At 43.4% G+C, this 23466-nt stretch overlaps 1 protein-coding gene across 1 annotated transcript; it reads right to left on the bottom strand.

Moving 5' to 3' along the window:
* Window positions 1-27: 27 nt before the first annotated feature.
* Window positions 28-13408, bottom strand: LOC117458867 (rho GTPase-activating protein 24-like). Its single transcript, XM_034099566.2, has 9 exons — window positions 13344-13408; window positions 12272-12385; window positions 10176-10383; window positions 6951-7083; window positions 4980-5053; window positions 4671-4792; window positions 4149-4383; window positions 2497-3351; window positions 28-1815 (listed from the first exon to the last, which is right to left on the bottom strand). The coding sequence occupies exons 1-9, from the start codon at window positions 13393-13395 to the stop codon at window positions 1575-1577; spliced, it is 2034 nt and encodes a 677-aa protein (XP_033955457.1). The 5' UTR covers window positions 13396-13408; the 3' UTR covers window positions 28-1574.
* Window positions 13409-23466: the final 10058 nt, after the last annotated feature.

The following is a 23466-nucleotide window of genomic DNA, read 5'->3' as shown; positions in this document are numbered from 1 at the left end:
CCTAATACACAATGCATTTGTAGTCGACCGGACCCAGTGGACACAGACATGAAGAAAGATTCACTGATTACTTTTTAATCTTTCAGGTACAGCGAAAGAATGTTTTATTGCAAAAGCATCTTCATGCAGAGTCGACACTTTCTGTATCTTTATCTCTAAGAGGATCCGACTTCTTGTACACTTTTAACTGTAAAAAAAACGACATCTTCTCCCTGCTTTTGTTGGACTTTCAGTCTCGAAGAAGTCCTGCTCACTTATAAAACATGTCATTTCAAGCCAGTCAATAACTTATTATCGTGAGAAACTGTGAAGCCAGTGTGAAAATGTCCAGTTGAGGCAGAAATCCGTTTTTTAAACCCGAATGCTTCAATTACCATACGCTTGATTATCTTTTAGGACTTTGGTCCTTTGCTGTGTAAAACTAAAGAAACAGACACTCAGTGTAAAAAAGACTGCTGTTGACATTGTCTGCTGCTTTGATTCGATACGTCTGTTTACAACTCCTCACATTTAACAAATGGTGTTGATTTTTCCACATGGAATTCAAACTTCGCCCACACTTGCCAACCCTCCCGATTTTCGCGGGAGACTCCCGATTTCATTGCCCTCTCCCGGTTTCCTCCCGGAGTCATATTTCTCCCGATTTCTGACTAAATCAGATTTAGACTGTTTCCACTCGGACTTTAATACAGCTACACCATTGTTTGGTTTCCATGGTAGCGCGTCTCTTTAGTAGCGCGCGCAACTGAAAGTCTGAGAGGGTGAGGAAGATATATCACAGAAAACAGAACAAGAATCGACAACTCGACCCTCTCACTCCTTTCCTGTGAAATACAGGTCCAGCCCTCACATGCGCTCCATCAAGGATGCTTCAGGCCACAAGGCAGTGCACTTACAACTTTTGTAAGTTTTGAAATTCTCCCGATTTCTGAGGTCTCAAGGTCGGCAAGTTCACCTCTTCTGCAGTCTGTAATTCAAGTTCTCAAAGGCAGTCTTCTCAACGTTGGCAATGATGTTCCTGTTTCAGATACATCGGCGAGGACGCAGACCGAAACCTCTTCAGTTCAAACTGTTCCGAGATGCTTTTCGTTCTTGTCGAAACATGTCACGAATGATTTGACGGTAAACATCTTAAAACATGATAGAAAGAGGGTTTTATCGTAGACAAAAGCAGGATGCGCTTGTTGGATACTCTTATCTCGGATACCAGTCTTAGCATGGATTGCCAGGCAAACGCAGATGTGGAAGGCAGGTGTCTCACCTTGCGAGACATCTTACTCTGACCCCCCTAAATGGGTAAGTCCAATCTTTCAAGGCCGATGTCCAAAACTGCTTTTTTGATTTCAACATTTCTTGCAATTTTTCTGTAAACTGTGAAGTCCTACCAAGTCACACTCACTTCATGACTTCTTCAGTTTGTCTTTTGTATCAGGAAACAACTCAATCTCAGATGTGTCCTGCTGGGTTTGATGCCTTCAAGGTTTGCCTAAAGGACCCATTCAAAGGCCTTGGATCTTCTGTCGCGAAACAACATGCCCTCCCTGATCTCTTTCCATCCCTCAGTCTTTCTATCTTCAGAGAGTCTCGGCTCCTTTTCCTCCTTCACCTCCTCCTTTTCTTTTGACGTCTCCATACATCTGGAAGAAGACGTGCATCTCTTTCTGCAGCGTTTTGTTTCTCTGGTCAGCGTCCACTTTGGCTCGATCCATGTTGCGGATCTTGATCTCGGCGACGCTTCGACTTCGCTTCTGCTGCTCCAGACCGACCCGCAGTATCGCCAGCTGCCGCTCCAGGACGTCATTACAGCGCTCCAACCTGCAGCGGGCCAGAGGGCAAAGTCACAAGTAAGTGTCAAGTATTTGCTTTCAAGTCACAAGTCCGAAGCAGTGTGTCCTGTACAGGTCTTCATGTACTTTTCACTGAATGTATTGCCATATTCGACCCACTCACTGCAATCTGCACCACGTCTTTTGCACCAAAACCTTTTTTTTACAAAATAATTGTCTAACTGGCCCTTTCTAATGTTACAATAGTTCTTCATAGTTCTCTCCTGCAACCTGACGAGATGCTGTCTATCAAACGAGGGGAATTCGGGGTATCAATGTAGACTTGCAAGGAATGAAAAGCGCTAAAATGTGTTGATTCAGGAGAATTATCCCTTCTTTTCTCGAATCAACGTTAATTAATCTGTAATTTAATTTGTCGCTCACAACACTGAGAAAAAGTATTTTAAAGGCTCAAGTCCAATTTAAGTCTCATGTCGTTGTTGTTGAAGTCCAAGTCCAGTTTTTGTATTTTGTCAAGTCTCTAAAGTCATCAAATGAGTGACTCAAGTCAATATCTCTGCAGTAAACACACACACACACACACACACACCATATAGTACATGCTTACTTACAAAAACCATCTAAAGTTTCATTTGTGAAATACCGCTTGGAATAAAAGCGACGTCAGGTATTCAAACAAGTACACATCCTCCTCGTGCCAGTGTCTCACCTCTGCATCCTGGCCTGGTACTCGGCCTTCTGCCGGTTCATCTGATCGCGCAGCTCGGCCAGGAGTGAGTGAACGTCCCCAGGCTGTGAGTCCGGCTCCTGGTGGTCCGGGGGTCCAGAGGGGAGGAACACCTCTGAGCTGCCCGTACTGAGAGGGCTCTCGCTCAGTAACGAACCGGAGACTAGGGAGGTAGGGTGGTGGACGTCAGCATCTCTATCCCGATCATCATTGTCGTCTTCGCGATCGTCATTGTCGCCGTTTTCCTTTTCTGCTGCCTGACTTGAAGGTAACCTCTCGGGAGTCTTTGGAGATGCTTCAGGGCGAACCGCTTCCCCGGCGTCACTGCTCTCGTCCAACGGGAGCACCTCGCAGGAAGACCACGAAGAGGACGAGCCCCTAATCTGCCCAGCTTCCTCTTCACAGGGTCCAATATGGCCGCCTGGTTCGTTGGTTTCCTCCTCCATCCCCGGCGCCCCTTCCATGTTGTCGTAGGCAGAAAGGTTGCTCTCTTCCTGGTCCTCACTGTCGCCCCCGCGAGAGGATCCTGGCACTTCACCATGTTCCTCTGCGGCATCAGAGCTCCAGTAAGCAGCACCAGCTTCTTCCTGTTTAGGCCAGTCTTTTGCCCAGCTCAAGAGCACCTTTCTGGGCTCGGAGCTCTCCGGCAGCTGCTCTTTTAGCTGGAGGCTTGTTGAAGCGTGGCCCTGGTGATAGTCTATGTTGTGTCTCTCGGAGGTACTGGAGGAGGGCAGGGGGTAGAAGCAGTTCTCCGGATGGGAGGAGGTGTATCGATGGCCGAGACGTCTCTTCTGGCCTGAGGACAAGTCGGATTCGGCAGCAGCAGAGTCGATGCAGCTAGAGAAAGAAAGGCAATAGAGGTTAGCCTTTCAAAACGTTCTACTTGTGGAGTGTCTGAATGTCTTTTTGTTCGTCTGCTTTCAGTTCATCTAACAGAAAAACTGTAAAAAGACAGATTATTATATGTTATATATAACTTTTTTATATTGAGACATAGGGCTTTCGTGTAGCGTCCAGCAGCTGCGCGAAGGTGGTGACAGGCTTGACAAAGACTGGATATGTGGACGTGCTGTATCTCTCCGATTGCACGATACAATCTCTTGTAGATTTCTTGCCAATATATAGGATGATTACAAAAATGAGTTACAGGCTAGGAAAATTATTTGCAGCGTCCGTGTTGTTCCCACATGACTTGAAGCTCCTGAACACACCAAAGACACACACTTCAAAAGGTACCATTGGTCCTGGTGGAGGTCTGCGTTTTCTAAATGTTCGAGTTACATCTCAAATCGTTTCCCTGGTAAAGATCACCACCTCTTTGTGTGGTGATTAATCAGGCGAGGTAGGAATACTATATTCTAAACCCTGTCCAGGTCTTCACAGTTTAGAGAAGTCATAATAATAATAATAATAATAATAATATTATGGATAGAGAGTTGAAGAGGTGGGTTTTGAGGCGGGACTGGAACAGGGTAAGGGACTCAGACTCACGGAGGTCTTGGGGGAGGCTCTACTTAATGGCTCTACTTAGAATTTGCCAGAACATCAAGTGCGACTGTCTGTCTGTCAGATGTCGGCATGAGATGTGTGGGTGTTGGGTGTTGGTTAACCTTTTGAGAGCAGGTTTGAGTTACCTGGAGCGTTGCTGGTCTGCGGCAGACTGTCCTGGTTCTCTGGAGCGCTCTACGATCAGAGGCATCGACAGCTGACGGAGGCAAGGCGTCGGGTGGAGGTGAGGCTGCCTCAGAGCGCTTGGTGGTGCATGAGAACCTCCAGGTGGGCGGGCGGAGATAAGTGAAGGGATTTTGGCAAACAGAGACTCGTGTTCTCTGATGAGCTCCAACATCAGAACCTGGACCAGTGCTGCGCCTACGGGGCAACGGGTTTAGGATGTTTTCCTCACAATCGTTTTGGTTGTCTGATGTTCTTGTCATACACAACAACAACATGTTTGTTTAATGCCATTTATAGCTTTTTTAGAAGTCTATGAGAAAATGACTCGACTTCTAACTTGATTTATTACCTCAGTAAACATTAAGTTAAAGAGTTGATGGTCTCAATCTTAAGTTAAAACACTTTTGTTATATCACTGATGCTATCTTTCGCATAATTAAAAGAAATATTTAAAACGATTTTTTTCACATTTTGCCGTTTACCTCCCATGATGCTTTGTGGGTCTTCAGCTTTGGCTCGGAGGATGTTCGGCCCGAACACGGTGGCCAAGTTCTGACCGCTCATCTTGTTACTGCTGGAATAACTCTGGACCTCGTATAAAAACCTGCAAGTCGCACAAAGAAACCCCACTTTGACATAACATCTGAAGTAAATGTAGAAGTCAGTACTTACTCGCTATCGTTTAACACGTTTGAACGATGCAAACATTCAAATGCATTTACAGCCCCCATGTCAAGCATGTACACAAGTTCATGGCTGCAGATTATTTATCTAAACAGCAACACTCTTACTGGCAGATGAAGTTGAGCAGGTTGAAGTTTACTACAGGCAGCTCATGAAGGAGACTCCTCAACTCCCCTAAAACCTAAAAGAGAGGGTAAAAGAAAAGAGGTAAGATAAGACATTAGAAGCGTGCACTTATAGACTTGTGTCTTTTACAAGCTAAGAGGGCAATAGCTATAGAATGGAAAAATGTGAACAAACCTAGTATGAATACATAGTTTAAGGATCTGTCAGTATGTGTCGCTTTAGAAAAACTAACATACATTACTAAAGGAAAGCTGGCAATTTTCGGAAATATCTGGGGGAGCTTCATGGACTTTCTTACAAATAATGTTTGTAATGATTAATAACACCAAAGACCGGGGCGGGAAAGAGGGCAACGGGAATACGATTCTCCAGTGTAGTAGCCCACGTCATATTCTTTCAGATCTTTGTTCTGTATCATCTGTATACTGACCTGTGTTTATTTACATGCCTATTCATTTGATGTTATACTGTATCTGCAACCTAGACTGACCATGTATGTGTAATGTTCGTTATTTTATTTTATGTATGTGTAATGTCCATATTTGAAAACTTCAATAAAAATATTGTTAAAAAAAAAAAAAAAAAAAAAAGATAAGACATTAGGAGTCGAGCTGGTGTGAACATGGATATTCATAATGCAGGTTCGAATAGCTTTGCAAAATGTTTTCTGAAGGTTTTAAAGAGCAACTTAACATCAGCCTCAAAGCACTGTGTTGTTCTTATTCTGTTAGAAGCCGTTGTAGTACCGTATTAGGACCTGTGAACACACCCAGCAGTAATGATTAGGGTTGCCAGAAACTGACCATGATCAAAATCGATTATTCGGCAGCCCTGGCGAATAATAATCGATTATTCGACACATACAATTATTAATACTATTACTATTATTAGCATATATATATTTTGGTTGAAACTAAGCCAGAAAAAAAAAAAAAACATAAATAATAAAAAAAAAATACATATATAAATAAAATCGATTTTTAAAAATAATATTCGATTATGGAGACTGTAGCGAATAATCGAATAATCGCTGGCATCCCTAGTAATGATACACCTGTACATCACTGCAGAGGTCAGTAAAGACTCACATGTCAGGGGGTGTTGAGATGCTCTTTAAAGAGGCCCTATTATTAATGTCTTTGAATCGCCTCGTGTTGAAAGGTGCAATATAAATACACTTGCCTCTAGTTGTGTCACAGGGGTGTCCAAACCTTTTCACCGAGGGCCACATGCAGAAAAGTACACGAAGCGCTGGGCCACGCGCGAGAGGTGAGGTGTATCGGCTCGTACGTTCAGTTAGAAGTTGGACAAATCAATCCAATGTAATTAAATTATTCTTGACCGTTGAAAATACTGTAAGGACAAAACCGCTCGCAGCTCTCCGTAGGGTTTTATTTATTTTGTTAGCAGCTCATTCCTTAAAACAGATTCTTCAGATGGCTGATGAGAGGAAATATGAAGGGTCTATTTCAAGGTTGTTATGTACATTTGTTATTGGGCTTTTTTATTATCAACTTAGATTTGTTAGAACATGTTTTCAACTTTAATTAACTGAATATATTTGAAAATTGGTTACATGAATACTGTGTAATATATTTGAACATAGGCTATATATATTTAAGAAGTACAATATAAGACAAGAAGAAGTTTATTGTACTTAAGTCATTTTTGAATTAGCTGAACTTAAAATGTGGCCCGCGGGCCGTAGTTTGGACACCCCTGCTGGTGTGTGTGTGTGTGTGTGTGTGTGTGTGTGTGTGTGTGTGTGTGTGTGTGTGTGTGTGTGTGTGTGTGTGTGTGTGTGTGTGTGTGTGTGTGTGTGTGTGTGTGTGTGTGTGTGTGTGTGTGTGTGTGTGTGTGTGTGTGTGTGTGTGTGTGTGTGTGTGTGTGTGTGTGTGTGTGTGTGTGTGTGTGTGTGTGTGTGTGAGAATGGTGCTCAGAGATGCGGTTACCAGCGTTCCATCAGTCGCCAGCTTCTGAGCGCACAGCAGGAAGTCCTGGTATCGCCTGTGAGGAACCAGAGGCTCCGGCAGCTGCCTGAGGTAGAGCTTCAGCAGGGACGCCACCGTGTGGACGTCTGTGCTACTGCAGGAAGAACAGCAAGGTTAGACCCTTTGAAGAACAAGTGATGAAGTGATCTGTGATGTTGTCTATTCTACAGAACTGCAATACTACTTAGTACAAGTGTTTATCAACGGCTTTAAAGGTCCCCTATTATACTCAGATATATACAGAGCCCGTCTCTGATTGGCTGAAACACCAAACAGATAATTGCAGCATTACCCATAATCCCCTCTGTTTCAGCGCTGTTTCCAAAGTGCTGATTCTCTGTCTGTGACTTTAGATGAAAATAAGGAGCCCCTCCCCACGCCCCTCTGAGAGACATGTGGTTACAAAGAACTCAATGGAGCTCTAGAGGAGATTCAGGTGATAAGGGGGGGGGGGGGGGGGGTTACCTTGGTGCTGATTGGCTAATGGCTACACAAGACAACACGTCGTTATGACATCATCAAGTGGCCAAAATCTGATCAGCTCGTTTTCAGACAGGTTTTTATAGAAATGGATCAAAAAGAGAGAGAATCTTTGTTCCTGAAACTTTCAGAGTCTCTTTCCACAGAGGGGACACATGTTGATGAAGAAGAGACATGAAGAAGAGGGGACACATGTTGATGTAGAAGAGACATGAAGAAGAGGGGACACATGTTGATGTAGAAGAGACATGAAGAAGAGGGGACACATGTTGATGTAGAAGAGACATGAAGAAGAGGGGACACATGTTGATGTAGAAGAGACATGAAGAAGAGGGGGACACATGTTGATGTAGAAGAGACATGGAGAAGAGGGGACACATGTTGATGTAGAAGAGACATGGAGAAGAGGGGACACATGTTGATGTAGAAGAGACATGAAGAAGAGGGGACACATGTTGATGTAGAAGAGACATGAAGAAGAGGGGACACATGTTGATGTAGAAGAGACATGAAGAAAAGGGGACACATGTTGATGTAGAAGAGACATGAAGAAGAGGGGACACATGTTGATGTAGAAGAGACATGAAGAAGAGGGGACACATGTTGATGAAGAAGAGACATGAGGAAGAGGGGACACGTGTTGATGTAGAAGAGACATGGAGAAGAGGGGACACATGTTGATGTAGAGGAGACATGAAGAAGAGGGGACACATGTTGATGTAGAAGAGACATGAGGAAGAGGGGACACATGTTGATGTAGAAGAGACGTGAAGAAGAGGGGACACATGTTGATGTAGAAGAGACATGAGGAAGAGGGGACACATGTTGATGTAGAAGAGACGTGAAGAAGAGGGGACACATGTTGATGTAGAAGAGACGTGAAGAAGAGGGGACACATGTTGATGTAGAAGAGACGTGAAGAAGAGGGGACACATGTTGATGTAGAAGAGACATGAAGAAGAGGGGACACATGTTGATGTAGAAGAGACGTGAAGAAGAGGGGACACATGTTGATGTAGAAGAGACGTGAAGAAGAGGGGACACATGTTGATGTAGAAGAGACATGAAGAAGAGGGGACACATGTTGATGTAGAAGAGACATGGAGAAGAGGGGACACATGTTGATGTAGAAGAGACACGAAGAAGAGGGGACACATGTTGATGAAGAAGAGACATGAAGAAGAGGGGACACATGTTGATGAAGAAGAGACGTGAAGAAGAGGGGACACATGTTGATGTAGAAGAGACATGGAGAAGAGGGGACACATGTTGATGTAGAAGAGACATGAAGAAGAGGGGACACATGTTGATGTAGAAGAGACATGAAGAAGAGGGGACACATGTTGATGTAGAAGAGACATGAAGAAGAGGGGACACATGTTGATGTAGAAGAGACATGGAGAAGAGGGGACACATGTTGATGTAGAAGAGACATGAAGAAGAGGGGACACATGTTGATGTAGAAGAGACATGAAGAAGAGGGGACACATGTTGATGTAGAAGAGACATGAAGAAAAGGGGACACATGTTGATGTAGAAGAGACATGAAGAAGAGGGGACACATGTTGATGTAGAAGAGACATGAAGAAGAGGGGACACATGTTGATGAAGAAGAGACATGAGGAAGAGGGGACACGTGTTGATGTAGAAGAGACATGGAGAAGAGGGGACACATGTTGATGTAGAGGAGACATGAAGAAGAGGGGACACATGTTGATGTAGAAGAGACATGAGGAAGAGGGGACACATGTTGATGTAGAAGAGACGTGAAGAAGAGGGGACACATGTTGATGTAGAAGAGACATGAGGAAGAGGGGACACATGTTGATGTAGAAGAGACGTGAAGAAGAGGGGACACATGTTGATGTAGAAGAGACGTGAAGAAGAGGGGACACATGTTGATGTAGAAGAGACGTGAAGAAGAGGGGACACATGTTGATGTAGAAGAGACATGAAGAAGAGGGGACACATGTTGATGTAGAAGAGACGTGAAGAAGAGGGGACACATGTTGATGTAGAAGAGACGTGAAGAAGAGGGGACACATGTTGATGTAGAAGAGACATGAAGAAGAGGGGACACATGTTGATGTAGAAGAGACATGGAGAAGAGGGGACACATGTTGATGTAGAAGAGACACGAAGAAGAGGGGACACATGTTGATGAAGAAGAGACATGAAGAAGAGGGGACACATGTTGATGAAGAAGAGACGTGAAGAAGAGGGGACACATGTTGATGTAGAAGAGACATGGAGAAGAGGGGACACATGTTGATGTAGAAGAGACATGAAGAAGAGGGGACACATGTTGATGTAGAAGAGACATGAAGAAGAGGGGACACATGTTGATGTAGAAGAGACATGAAGAAGAGGGGACACATGTTGATGTAGAAGAGACATGAAGAAGAGGGACACATGTTGATGTAGAAGAGACATGGAGAAGAGGGGACACATGTTGATGTAGAAGAGACATGGAGAAGAGGGGACACATGTTGATGTAGAAGAGACATGAAGAAGAGGGGACACATGTTGATGTAGAAGAGACGTGAGAAGAGGGGACACATGTTGATGTAGAAGAGACATGGAGAAGAGGGGACACATGTTGATGTAGAAGAGACATGGAGAAGAGGGGACACATGTTGATGTAGAAGAGACATGAAGAAGTGGATTTTATGTCGTACCAGAACGAAAACAGAGGGATTTACACACCTGTCAAAAGAAGGTCTCTCCCCTGCATCGAAAGCCTCCTGCAGCTCTTTGACCAGACTCGACTGTCCCGGCTGACGAAACAAGCCCACCTCCTGCAGGCCTCGCGCCCGGATGAAGTTCACACACTGCTCCACCACCAGAGGAACCAAACGCACCCCATAACGTCGCTCATACAGCACCGTCTCCTCCAGACGCTGACCGAAGACCCCTGCAAGAGGAAGATCTCAACAGGAGGTCCATCGCATCCAATCAGGAACAAGATGACCGGTACTTTTATACATTTAAAATCATTTTGACATTGCTAAAGGAAGACAACCAGGATGCAGAGGAAGATGTGTACCTGTCACATCATCTCTGTAATGTTTTCATTATCAGAATATCAAGTTTTAGTAGTTACTTTCCTTAAAGGTGGGGTAGGTACGTTTCAGAAACCGGCTCGAGATACACTTTTTGTTATATTCCATGGAATGCTCTTAACATCCCGATAGCAATGAATATCTGAAGTGCTTTGACAACAAATCCATAAAAAAATGTCATCTGTAGAAGCCGTGATACTGTAAAAAGTACAACCTGCCTGTCAGCCTTCCATCGGGGCACACACTTCTCTCGTGCCCTCATTGGTCATGTGCGCGTTCCTGTGTGTTGGAGGAGGGGCTCTGTGAGGAAGTGGCAGATTTTCTCCGGTTATGTATTTTCAAATTCTAGCGATCTCGAGCCGGTTTCTCAAATGTACTTACCCCACCTTTAAGGCTGCGGCCCCACGAGGACGAATTCGGTCGTTTGCGTTACTGTTTAGTGTCATATAGACCGTTCGGCCACACGAGGACGACCGAATACGGCACTAAACGACTGAGGAAACGACAACGGGTCCCAAGGTGGATAGAAATGCATACGCCACTCTCTGGGGGGTCAAACAGCTCCGTGTGTGCGCCCTATACGGACATTTTCAGATCACTGATAGTGATTGCGCAATAGCCCCGCCTCTCCCCACCTCTTCTGCTCACCTCCGCTTACCCCGCGCCAGTGCTGAAGTGTTTCGCCACCAACAACAACAACAATGGCGGATCGCAGAGTTGCTATCGTGCTCCGGACGCTATTGACCATGCTACAGTTGTTTGTGCAACATCTACAGCAATAATGATGAGGCAATAGCCCCGCCTCTCCCCACCTCTGCTGCTCACCCCCACGTCAAAGTAAACTGCACCCTGAATTCAGATTATTTATCTTTCTCTCGCGAGTGAAGTCTAATCTGACAGGACGGAGACACGCAGCTCTGCTCCCCTGCAGCTCCTCCCTCTGCAGCAAAACACACACTTCAAGTCAGATCATCACCCTTAGCTATTTTAATTACCTCTCAAACTCCCTAAACTAGTTATAAATATGTTTATTTTTACAGTCGGCCGGGTCACTGATTACTGGATCAGCTGCTGCATGAGACAGACACTGGCGCTGTCCGAAGAGAGGGAGGAAAAAGAGAGGCTCCATGTATTTTATTATTATATTCTATAGAGTCGTTATTCATTTGTTTTAAAGCTCAATAAATAACAAAGAAGACCTTTGACCGGCACTTTTATAATTTTGTCCGGAAGATTTCAACTTTAATACACGCTGACTGGCGAAAAACTCTGCGCGGTTCCCTCGGCCCCCACCGCGGAGAATAAACAGAAGGGCAACCATGACAACCTTCTTCTTCGCTGCTTTTGTGGAGGAAGTTACAGCGCCACCTACAGGCCCCTGCATGTACTGCAGCTTCTCCAGCGGTTGGAGCTAAACGGAGCGGTCTCGTGTGGGCAGACACTATCCGGATAATTATTGCATGTGGACGGAAGCCGTTTGCGTTAATCCTATGCGTTTAGCCGTTTTCGTCCTCGTGGGGCCGCAGCCTAAATGTGATTATAAACATGTTTCAGGCGTACAAAACCTTCAGAATAATGTGAAAGACACACAGTAGTGCAATATTATACTCTATTTCTACTGTAATTTTACTTACAATCCCCATTGGTGATGACCACAGTAACAACTATTCTTGTACATAAAAGACAAGATAACACATTGTCTCTATAATCCACATGGTGTGACATCAGCAGTACATGTACCTGTGAAAGGGATCCAGACCCCCTTGTTGAGGCTCTTCAGCCACTCGTCCCCCTGCCCGGCGCTGTTAGAGAGGAAGAAATACGAGCCTGGGCTGGCCAACACGTCTCTGTTACCTAGACACACACACACACACACACACACACACACACACACACACACACATTCTCAGTTGTTTTTATATCAAAGTGAAGACGCAAGTCTATTAACGCTGACCGTTACAATGATATAGTCAGTGATAATGTAGTATACTTCAAGGGCATGTCGGGAAGCCTGAGCCGTCCTTGATGCAGATTAAGAGGATATTCACACACAGGCATTTACAGAATCTGAATGTTTAGGAGAAAGGAGACGATTTGTGGGGTTGAACAAAAAAAGAAAAATGCAGAGTGAAGAATCAAATTACTTAGAAGACATTTATTATTATTATTATTAATATTGAGTAATAGATTACACATGTTGGGTTACAAACACAAATCTGGCTACCATCAACACACACTCCCACAAACACACACACACACACACCATACATCCTCTCTCCATCGTCATCTCGTTAACACACTATTCCCCTTCTCTGTCTCATCATGCTTCAATGTATGTCCTTCTCAAAGTCACATCACATTCACCACTCACCACATGTATGGAGCCGCACCATCTCACACACACACACACACACACACACACACACACACACACACACACACACACACACACACACACATTCACCTCTGTCACAGGACCCTGAGTCAGCATTTTAAAGATGACACTGAAGGACGACACACAAAAACACTGCTATAGTTCAAGAGGGATTAACAAAATAATAGTGTGTGTGTGTGTGTGTGTGTGTGTGTGTGTGTGTGTGTGTGTGTGTGTGTGTGTGTGTGTGTGTGTGTGTGTGTGTGTGTGTGTGTGTGTGTGTGTGTGTGTGTGTGTGTGTGTGTGTGTGTGTGTGTGTGTGTGTGTGTGTGTGTGTGTGTGTGTGTGTGTGTGTGTGTGTGTGTGTGTGTGTGTGTGTGTGTGTGTGTGTGTGTGTGTGTGTGTGTGTGTGTGTGTGTGTGTGTGTGTGTGTGTCACCTTTGTGGCCTGTGCTGTCATGTTTCCAGGACTTGAAGCAGCTGAGTCCCATGCTGCAGCACTCCTGCTCCGGTTTGCCCAAAAAGAGCGATGTGAAAGTTTAGAGGGTGAGAGAGCAGCGCTGCATTTCTTATGTTTTGCTTTAACTCATTTCAGACAGACTATCAGTTGGTCAAATGGACTTAGATAAGCTCTTGGTCTTTAACATTCGATAGTTCCTAGAGGAAAGAGGTGTACAGAAAGAGAGACTTTCTTGGTGGATACAGAAACTTAAATACAGGTTCCTGCTGGATAGTTAACTTTAAATTATGGATTCAAGTTTCTTTTGGGTGGATATATTTACAGGGTTGTCCTTGGCAACGTTATGCTCCTGGAGAATGTTGTCTCAGAATAACATTAAAAAAGGAAGTTCTTAGTGGATATAATCCCCCTGTACGAGGTTTTAGAGCATGATTAGATCGACTATTCAAAGATCTGAAAGGGGTTCAAGGTAGTTGCACGGTTCCTGGTTGATTTCGTTAAAAACACGGTATCAGGAAATTCAGCCTTAAAAGATATTTAAATTTGATTTTGCCAGGTTTCAGGGCTTCCCGGTTGTCATGGTAACCTCATGAAGCCTTGACGAGAGGCTCATGGTACCTTAAAAAAAGTACATATTTTGAAAGGTTTCTTATGGCTTAAAAAGTGTCTTCTTGATGCAGATCTCGAAGACCGTTTCTCTCATGGTTGTGGGATCCTTGGCGATGTCAAGTGTTCAAAATAGGTCCCGCGGGGGAAAACAATGTGAAGAGAAGTTCCTGGAAAGAAAAGTCCCAGGATGATGCAGCATTTCCCAGCTCTTCTCTGACTATTCTGAAAAGATTTCCCCCTCTCTCCTTGGAAATCCCCATTGGCAGTTTCAGTTGATTCATTTAGGAAAGTTCAAAACGTACGAAAATGACCCCGACATACATGTGTGATGTCCCACGTTGCTCATGTAGAAACTTCAGAGAGGACGGCTGGTTCCTTTTTGGTCTTTGACGTCAGGATTTACTTAAAAATCATCAAAGGGTGCATCCGTATATATCCAGAGCAACAGACACAAGTGTCCATTCGTCCTTTTGACGGTTTAAAAAAGGAACTCTGAAGCAGAAGGAGTGAGATGTCTGACTTCCTATCTTTGGAGTATTTCATGACGACTGGCATTATTCCAACTTTTTCCTATAATTTCCATTTGATATTTTCTGATATAAAGTCCTGAGGCATCATTTCTCTCTTCCTCGTCTCTTCCAACGTCCATGGAGCCAAAACTACTCCATCGTCCACGAGGAAGGAGACGCTCTTAGTATTCCCTCCTGCATCCTCTCTCCTTCCTTGTCTCCCTCTCTGTCCTTTGGCTTTATTAGCTCCTTAACTCCATCTCTAGAGGACAGTCTACACATCCATGCCTTCGTCCTCCCGTTTCCCTCTTCTTCTTCCTCCTCTCCGTCCCTTCCTTCCTTCCTGTCTCCCCCGTTGTCCCTTCTCTTTGTCCCCCGTCTAGCTCGTCCTTCTGTCTTGTTCTCACTATCCTCTCCCTCTCTCTCTCTCTCTCTATGTCCATTTCCCAGCAGTGTGTGTGCCCCTTGTTGCCCCCCTCCCCATTTACCTCATCAATAACCATGCTGTGTGTGTGTGCATGAGTGTGTGTAGGCTGTGCATTAGGAAAATTGGTTCTCTGCGACGCAGCGCTGTTTTACCAAAGTAATCACAGCTGATGGTGAGAGAGGGAGAGAGAGAGATGATCTGGCTCAAATTCTGCTGCTGCTGAAGTATGGCCTGCTGCAGCACACACACACACACACACACACACACACACACACACACACACACACTGTCACCATCATTCAAGTGGACATAAAAGCGAGAAAGGCTCGTCGGCCATGTCAACTTTTGAACTCAATTAAAGAATAAGGAACCTCTCTTCTTCTCTCAATACTGTCCAATCCAATAAACCTTATTGGCCTAAAACACAGCTCGGTGTACAGTGTAGGCTACAATACAGGCCATCAAGGGGAGACACTACATCGTTGTTCTCTTACTTACTGTATGCTCTGACTAGTGGAATAACATCCAAAATCCACATCCAGGTCTTTATTTGACTTACTTTGTCTTTTTGCGTCTGGAGATTTCTCTTAAATTAACCACAAGCATTCGATAAAACCTCATTTTCAGATTTAAACATAACCTTTGAGAAGACTTGTAATGTTTTACTCTATCATGTAGTGTCTTGCCAAATGTATCTTCATAGGTTTCCTAAAAAATGTTCGTACTCCACATAGGGATGCATATCGTTGACTTTTTTACGATACCGATACCACTGAACGATACCGATACTCAACCGATACATATCGTGATGTATCATCCCACAATTACTCCCATGAAGCACTTTACGATATCGTTGACATGTCAAATTAATATTAAATTCAATTGTGGGACTTCTTGGACCTTTTAGTACTGAACAAACGATGAAAAATACATTAAAAATATGAAGAAACCCGATTATGGAATATCATCAGGTGTGCTGCGTGAATAGCACATATTGTCGATGCAAACAGACCGTTATAGCACCGTTATGATTCATGTTAAACCTGAGATTCGACTAGAGAACAAATACATAATAGAATAAAGGTCATGAGATCTCGGCATTGCACAAACAAACAAACAAATCTCATCTTTAAAATCAACATTTGCCTTCAGTGGTGAGAGAAAACAAATCCCACAGTTCATTTGTGGGACTTTTACCTTTCTAGTATTGAACAAACAATGAAAAATACATAAAATATGAAGAAAAACGATTATGCAATCTAATTTATAACACCCGCCATCACGGGCCACGGACTCACTTTTAAAATTAATTAAAAAAAAAAAAAAAAATTATTTTTCTTTTTCAAAGTATTGAAACCGGATCTGATTTTGGTACGGTATACCGTATCCACCAGTAACCGGTATTTCGGTAATACCGGATACCGGTATGCATCCCTAACTCCACATCAGTAGCAACTGCACACACAAAACGTTCCAATGTCATTCCTAAATATATATTCTGAAGGTTTTTACTGAGAGAATGATATGTGGACTAACCCCTCAGTAAAAACCTTCAGAATTCTATCAAGGATGTAGAATACCTTGGTTGAAGGATGTTCTACCCAGAGACCCAGAACAAGATCTGATTGGTTGCTTTCTTTTCTAACACAAAACCACTGAAATGCGAAGTGCATGGTCCGAGAAGGACAAACACATCAACGTAACACTGTGATATTACAGATCAACAACACGGATACCTCATTTTATTACATTTTATTTATATAATGAAATCGATTTTTTGTTTGTTGTATCTGAGTGTTCCAGGGTGTTCTCTGAATACCTCGAAGGCCCTGACGGTTCGCCGCTGGTCAACACCTGCTTTATGGAACATGTATTCTTAAAATCTTGGATAAAACGGAAAGGGCTTTCGTGCAGTTGGCCGTGTTCCACAGTTAAAGTACGGTACGATAAACCTTCGTTAATCCCTGTGGGGGAAAGCAGCTGTTCACGCAGCAACAGAAATACAGAAAGGCAACTCTCAAAGTGAGCTTATTAAGATATGTTTCAAGACCGGATCAAATCAAAGCAATGGTCAGTGGTTTCAATGCAGAGTCGAGACGTTTATGTTTGGGGGCTTCCAATCCCCCAAACTCCTTAAACTTGACAAACGAAATGTAAGTGATTTAAAGTGTGACTGAAACAGAACCCGATACGCATTAATGCTGCGCCGTATGTTAGCGTGTCATACAGACCGAATACTAATCACAGCTGAGAGCTTTCACATCTGTGTGTCAATACGACACACTCTTCATTACAAAGTGCTGTGTGTGTGTGTGTGTGTGTGTGTGTGTGTGTGTGTGTGTGTGTGTGTGTGTGTGTGTGTGTGTGTGTGTGTGTGTGTGTGTGTGTGTGTGTGTGTGTGTGTGTGTGTGTGTGTGTGTGTGTGTGTGTGTGTGTGTGTGTGTGTGTGTGTGTGTGTGTGTGTGTGTGTGTGTGTGTGTGTTCATGCTCTCCACTAAATGAAATGTGTCTCCTCTTCTCCTCTTCACATGTCTGCAATATATCACACACATGGAAATATTGATTGACCGTCTGTCAGTGTCGAGAAAAATGAACCTCTCTATCGGCTCAGAGTCCATCAGCAGCGCTCCCCTGTGGTCACACACTGTAACACACACACACACACACACACACACACACACACACACACTGAATAGATATTGGAGGATTATGAGAAGAGGGTCCCCAGGAACAGATTTCACACATTGGTGGTGAAGTATATCTCTTCGTGGTGATTTGTTCCCTTGTCATAATCGTTTTGTTTCACTTTGCACCTTTCTTACGTTTCTTTGTAGTTTTTTGTGTATATTTTTACTCATCTTGTGTCTTTGTTGTCTTCATGGTTGTTTAGTGCCTTTTTGAAGTTCATTGTGAATCTCTTTCAAACTGTTTATAATTGTTTGTATTTCTCTTTTTGTATTGTTTGTTTTCTTCTGACTAGATCAAATCAAATCAAATCAAGTTTTATTTATATAGAACATTTATAAACGATTTTTGGTGGAGCCAAAGTGCTGTACATATAATAAAAATAGCCTACAGTAGAGACACTTTACAGCAAATACAACCGCACAGATTGTTCAGAATATCAGTATGAGAAAACGACACCCTCTGTCCTTAGACCCTCTGTTCTTAGACCCTCTGTCCTTAGAGCCTCTGTCCTTAGACCCTCTGTCCTTAGAGCCTCACATCGTACAAGGAAAAACTTCCAGAGAAAACCCACAGTTTAAAGGAAAAAGGGGATCTTGCTTGCTTAAAGGTCCCATGTCATGCTTGTCCGGTTATCACCCGTCCCCTCGTGCTATGAAGGTCTTTCTGCATGTAAACGGTCTGCAGTCACAAACCCCTCAAAGTACACCCTGTAGCGAGTAAAGCTCTAACACAGAGAAGACCTGTCTGCTGCCCCAGAACGCCTCGTTGGACATTTCTCTTTTTCCAATCTTTCTTCCGGGAACCAAGTGACGTCATGCGGTTCCCGGTACCAAAGTGGACCAATCCGCGGAGCTCCTCACACACCAGGACCTTTAGCATTTACATTTTCAACTAACAAGGAGTCCCCGTTGACTTGCATAGAGCTCCCTGAACGCCGGTAATAGACGAGTTGGGGTCGTGGAGAAATGCTCTCTGCAGACCTGTTCTCCCAGCGTTATAAACCTTTGTCTTACTCAATACCAAGCCACTAGGGATGTGCATCTCCATCACTGAGGCCGATACGATGCGCATCTCGATACGCTGCCAACGATACGATACATTAACGAAACACCAGGCGATGCGATACGATTCACCCCTGTTGCGATTCAGTTCGATACGATGCGATTCAACACGATGCAAAATAACGATACTTCAATACGGTACGACGGAGGATTTTTGTTTTATTCCTCATATGCAGCAAATCATACATTAACAAAAAAGTGCTTTACATATTTGGTTCTCTCTACTAGTCCTGCGCATCCCATCATGCTGTTTCTTTTTTACCTGAAACAAACACCTGGACCTTTCACAAACTGGCCTTTTCTCAAGTGTAGTAGTGTTCTCTGTCTCCAGAGTAAAGTACAATGCAATAACCCCTCACAGTTAAACAATCCAATCCAATCCACTTTATTTGTATAGCACAGTTTAAAACAGAGGGTTTGCCAAAGTGCTTCACAATGAACATAACATTATAATAAAATATAATATTACACGAATAGATAAAAAAAGCACACATAAGAATAAAAACAAGGCACATAAAGGCCATGGACAGACAGTGAAAGCATACAAATAGGTATGACACAGCTCAGACTGACTGGTAAGCGAGGGAAAATAGGTGGGTTTTTAGGTGGGACTTAAAAGCTTCAAGAGTGGGCGACAATTTAACACGAGGGGGCAGGTCGTTCAGAGCCTGGGGGCTACCGATGAGAACGCTCGGTCTCCCCTGGTCTTTTTCTTTGTTTTTGGGACTACAAGCAGCAGCTGATCAGCCGACCTCAAAGCCCTTGAGGGGGTGTACACCTGTAGGAGGTCGGAGATGTACTCTGGGGCCAGCCCATTAAGAGATTTAAAAACAAACAATAACATCTTAAAATGGACAATGTAAGGATGAATTGCCTATGATTAACAATGTGAACATAACAGCTACCGTAGTGCCATGCCCATACAGCTGCTGCCTGACGTGCTGAACACTCATCCATAGGCTGACTCACCAGAGAGCAGAAAGCAGTGGGTTCTATAGGAACAATAAAGAATACAAATAACCTTTCACAAACAGCTCTTTCATAACTGCTTACAGTGAGGAAGACATTTAAATTATTATTGGCCGTCACAGGCTGCTGTAAACTAAACACCACTCTCTCTGACAGAACACCTCACTGAGTGATTTAACTCATGTCTAACTTTCAGGTTTCTCTTTTCAGCCGCAGACCCCATGTCGCCTCTTTATGTGCGTCGCTAAGTTCCTCGTACTACTTGTGTACTTTCAAGCGGCTCGGCATCGTTTGCAATTTGCGAGCGATTTTTCAAGTTGTCTGTCTTTCTTGAAAAATCCGAAGCTTTGCCAAACGTTTGATTTGTAGGTATTTTTCGGTGCGCTGTGTTTCTCTTTCTCCTCGACTTCCGTGTGTGTTGATCACTGAGACTCTCGGCCTCCGTAGGGCGAAGCAAAGATCGAAGATCGTCTCTGCGGAGTGCTGACAGGATGAGAGGATATTATATGAATGAATCGTTTTTTTACCGATGCAAAGACAATCGATGCATCGCGAGTTCAACCCAAACTGTAGCCGATGTGCACTCTTTCAACCGGTGCACTCGCATCTTGAACGTTTATGCCGGTGCACCGATGCGAATCAGTGAATCTCAACATCCCTACAAGCCACACTTATTGTTTTTACTTCGGCTGTGAGTGTTTGTGTGTGCTCAGGATGAGTTTAGCGCTGTCCCTCTGTATCGCCGAGCCGGAAACCGCACCGGTAAGCCAGCTCATTGAGCAGCGAGCCTCTCAGCTTCGCGACCAATCAGAGCACACTGGGCTCACAGGGAGGGGGGGGGGGGGCTGGAGCTCCATCAAGCCGTGTAGGACAGAGAGTGAATAGAGGCTTCCTAATGACGTCACGGGATTTCGCGGCAGCCATGTTGGAGTACCACTCGTACCACTCTACTGGCGGAAGCGTTCAAAAATGGCGAAAATGAAAGGATACTACGAATCACTAAACCCGGAGGATAAGACCGTTTACAGAGACAAATGTGCGTCGATTGGTTCGGTGGACCCTTATTTGATTCCCGTTAATGATGACAGCACCGACATAAATTCATGGCCTTCACTTTCCTACTTTGATATCGTGAACTACCTGGTTTTTTCGCCTATTCCATTGTACACCATGGAGGAAATGAAGGACTCGATGCACATAACGAGTTCACATCCGGGTGGATCCGCGACGTTTGCGTTGCATATCAAGGAGATGTGGCTGTAATAGCTGGAAAAGTGAGTAAATATTTCGTGAGGTCCTCTTCAGCTGGCTTTTTAAATATCCCTAAAGTCCCCCAAAATAAAATGGGTGAGGCTGCTTTTATCCACTACGCTACCAAGAAATATCAGAGGCCAACTCAGTGGACATTTTTAAACACCAGCTTTGTATTTATGTTTACTTTCATTTATAGGGATATCGTTGCATCAATAAACTTAGTCTTGTGTCTTATTATTTATTTTTATTATCATACCTTTTACCTCCTCTTGTCTCTTAACCTGTTAAAATGGTATATGTTGTTGCTATGCTGCATGTACCTGTAAAGGTCTTAACATCTGATCTGAGGGGAATTTCTTGTGGTTTATTTTTAACCTGTGATGTGTGCCATTTTGTAAAGCACTTTGAGCTACACGTGCTTTATGAAAAGGTCTTTATAACTAAAGCTTTATTATATATTGCAATATATTTAAATTACAAAAGTTGTGAACCTATTCTTGGTTGTCAGCTTCTGTTATGGGCTACCTAGCATAGGAATATGACAAGAGCTGACCACCCACTGGTTGTGTAAACAATCAGTATTTGAAAGTAAAGTTGGACCAAAATATTGGTGGTTCTAAATAGTCAACAATCCAATAATATTTTTGTATTTCATTTTTCAGGTATTGCATTCTCAGAGTATTGGGCTGCCGCCAACATGTCCGTGGGTACTGATGAAGAAGGATGGTGCAGTCATCACAGCTAACTGCAACTGCAAGGCTGGTTTGGGATCGACATGTACCCATGTTGCATCTCTCCTGTTCTACATTGAAACATCTGTACGGATACGTGATGCCAAGACAGTTACCCAGGAAGAGGCGTATTGGCTTCTACCTGGATCAGTGAAGGATGTAACACCTTCCCCTGTTGCTGACATTGACTTTAGTTCGGCTAAAACCCGAAGGAATCGTTTAAGCCAAGCAATTGACAGTCTTGGTGATGCAGCTAATTTAACAACAACAACACCACTTTTACGTCACTCGAGGGAAATTCCAAAAGCGACAGATGCTGAGCAACAGTCTTTCCTGGCATCACTGAAATCTACTGGAAGGTGGAAGTGGAAGTGTGCAATATTGACAATCTCAGCTCCACACAATGTCGATTTTGTCCCAAAAGTGACTTTGTCAACATTTCCTAAACCGCTTTCTAGTTTAAAAAGTGAGAACTGCCTAGAGATGGACCATAAAGCGCTTACAGAACATTGCCAAGGGATCAATGTAGCTATCACCAAGCCGGAGGCGGATGTCATTGAGAAGTAGTGTTAATTTCGTTGACTAAAACTATGACGAAATATGTTCGTCAACGACCTTTTTTTCTATGACGAAAACGAGACGATGACGAGACGGCACCGACGGCAGTAAACAATAACTGTAACGAAATCATCATACAATATCGTTGACGAAAAGTGACGAGACGAAAATGTAGTTTACTAAATAAAAACTATTCCAAAATCTCTCTTTACTTTCGTTGATGAAAAATGACGAGACGAAATATTATCAAAGATAACGTTACATCTCTGATAGTCAGTTTTTCTCCCAGCAGTTCCACTTCCGGTGCTGCGGCAGAGCAGCAGCTGTTTCTGTGCTGCGCGCGGCGGTACATTTGAATTACACCGGGCAGCGGCACAATATGAACTGTCAGGAAGACTCGGGTCTAACTCATGGTCTAACTAACATTATTCAACAGAAAATAAAATGGCAACAACAGGGTTTAGGAGCAGTGGTCGCGTTAACCGAATACCCCCCCGTCAGCGCGAGTGAGTGATACATTGTGCACTCGACGGATAATAATGGATTATGACGGAAATGTTACGATCCTGTCCGTCAAAATGACTGGCAACGAAAAAGTCTAAAGCCACCACTGCTTGGGAGAAAGAAACGATGTGATATTTGGGCCCTTTTTCGCTACAATGAGGCAGAGAAAAAAAGCGAATGCATTGTTTTATCAGAAGAGAAGCAATGTGGCCAAAACACAGCTGGTAAAAACACCACAAACCAGATACTCTCTGCAAAGCTGCATTCTTAAATCATTCAACCTGTGTTTTTCATCAAATAAGGACAAGATAATCTTATTTATGTATATACTAAAATGACAAATTATTGGTTTTGGCTAGTTTGACTGAAATGTTCTATATAATCTGATGACTAAAAAAGACTCAACAGTTTTCATTGACAAAAAGTAGACTAAAATAATTAGTTTTCTTTGACTAAAATAAGACTAAAATGCTCAGACTTTTAGTCGACTAAAACTTGACTAAATAAAAACAGGATGAAGGTGACTAAATATGACTAAAACTAAAAAGGAAATTTAACACAGGACTAAGACTAAAACTAAATAAAAAAATAGCTGACGAAATTAACACTATTGAGAAGGCAACAAAAACACAGGCCAAATCCAAACTCTGGTATCGATACAGAGCTGGGCGGATTACAGCATCTCGTATGAAGGCAGCATGTTCAACAAGTGCAAGTAAACCATCGCTTAGCTTGATTAAAGCTATTTGTTACCCAGAAGCCACAACATTTAAAACTGCAGCTACTGAATGG

The sequence above is a fragment of the Pseudochaenichthys georgianus genome, chromosome 14 (assembly GCF_902827115.2).
Source record: "Pseudochaenichthys georgianus chromosome 14, fPseGeo1.2, whole genome shotgun sequence".
NCBI lineage: Eukaryota > Metazoa > Chordata > Actinopteri > Perciformes > Channichthyidae > Pseudochaenichthys > Pseudochaenichthys georgianus.
This window is presented reverse-complemented; position numbering and strand designations above follow the sequence as displayed.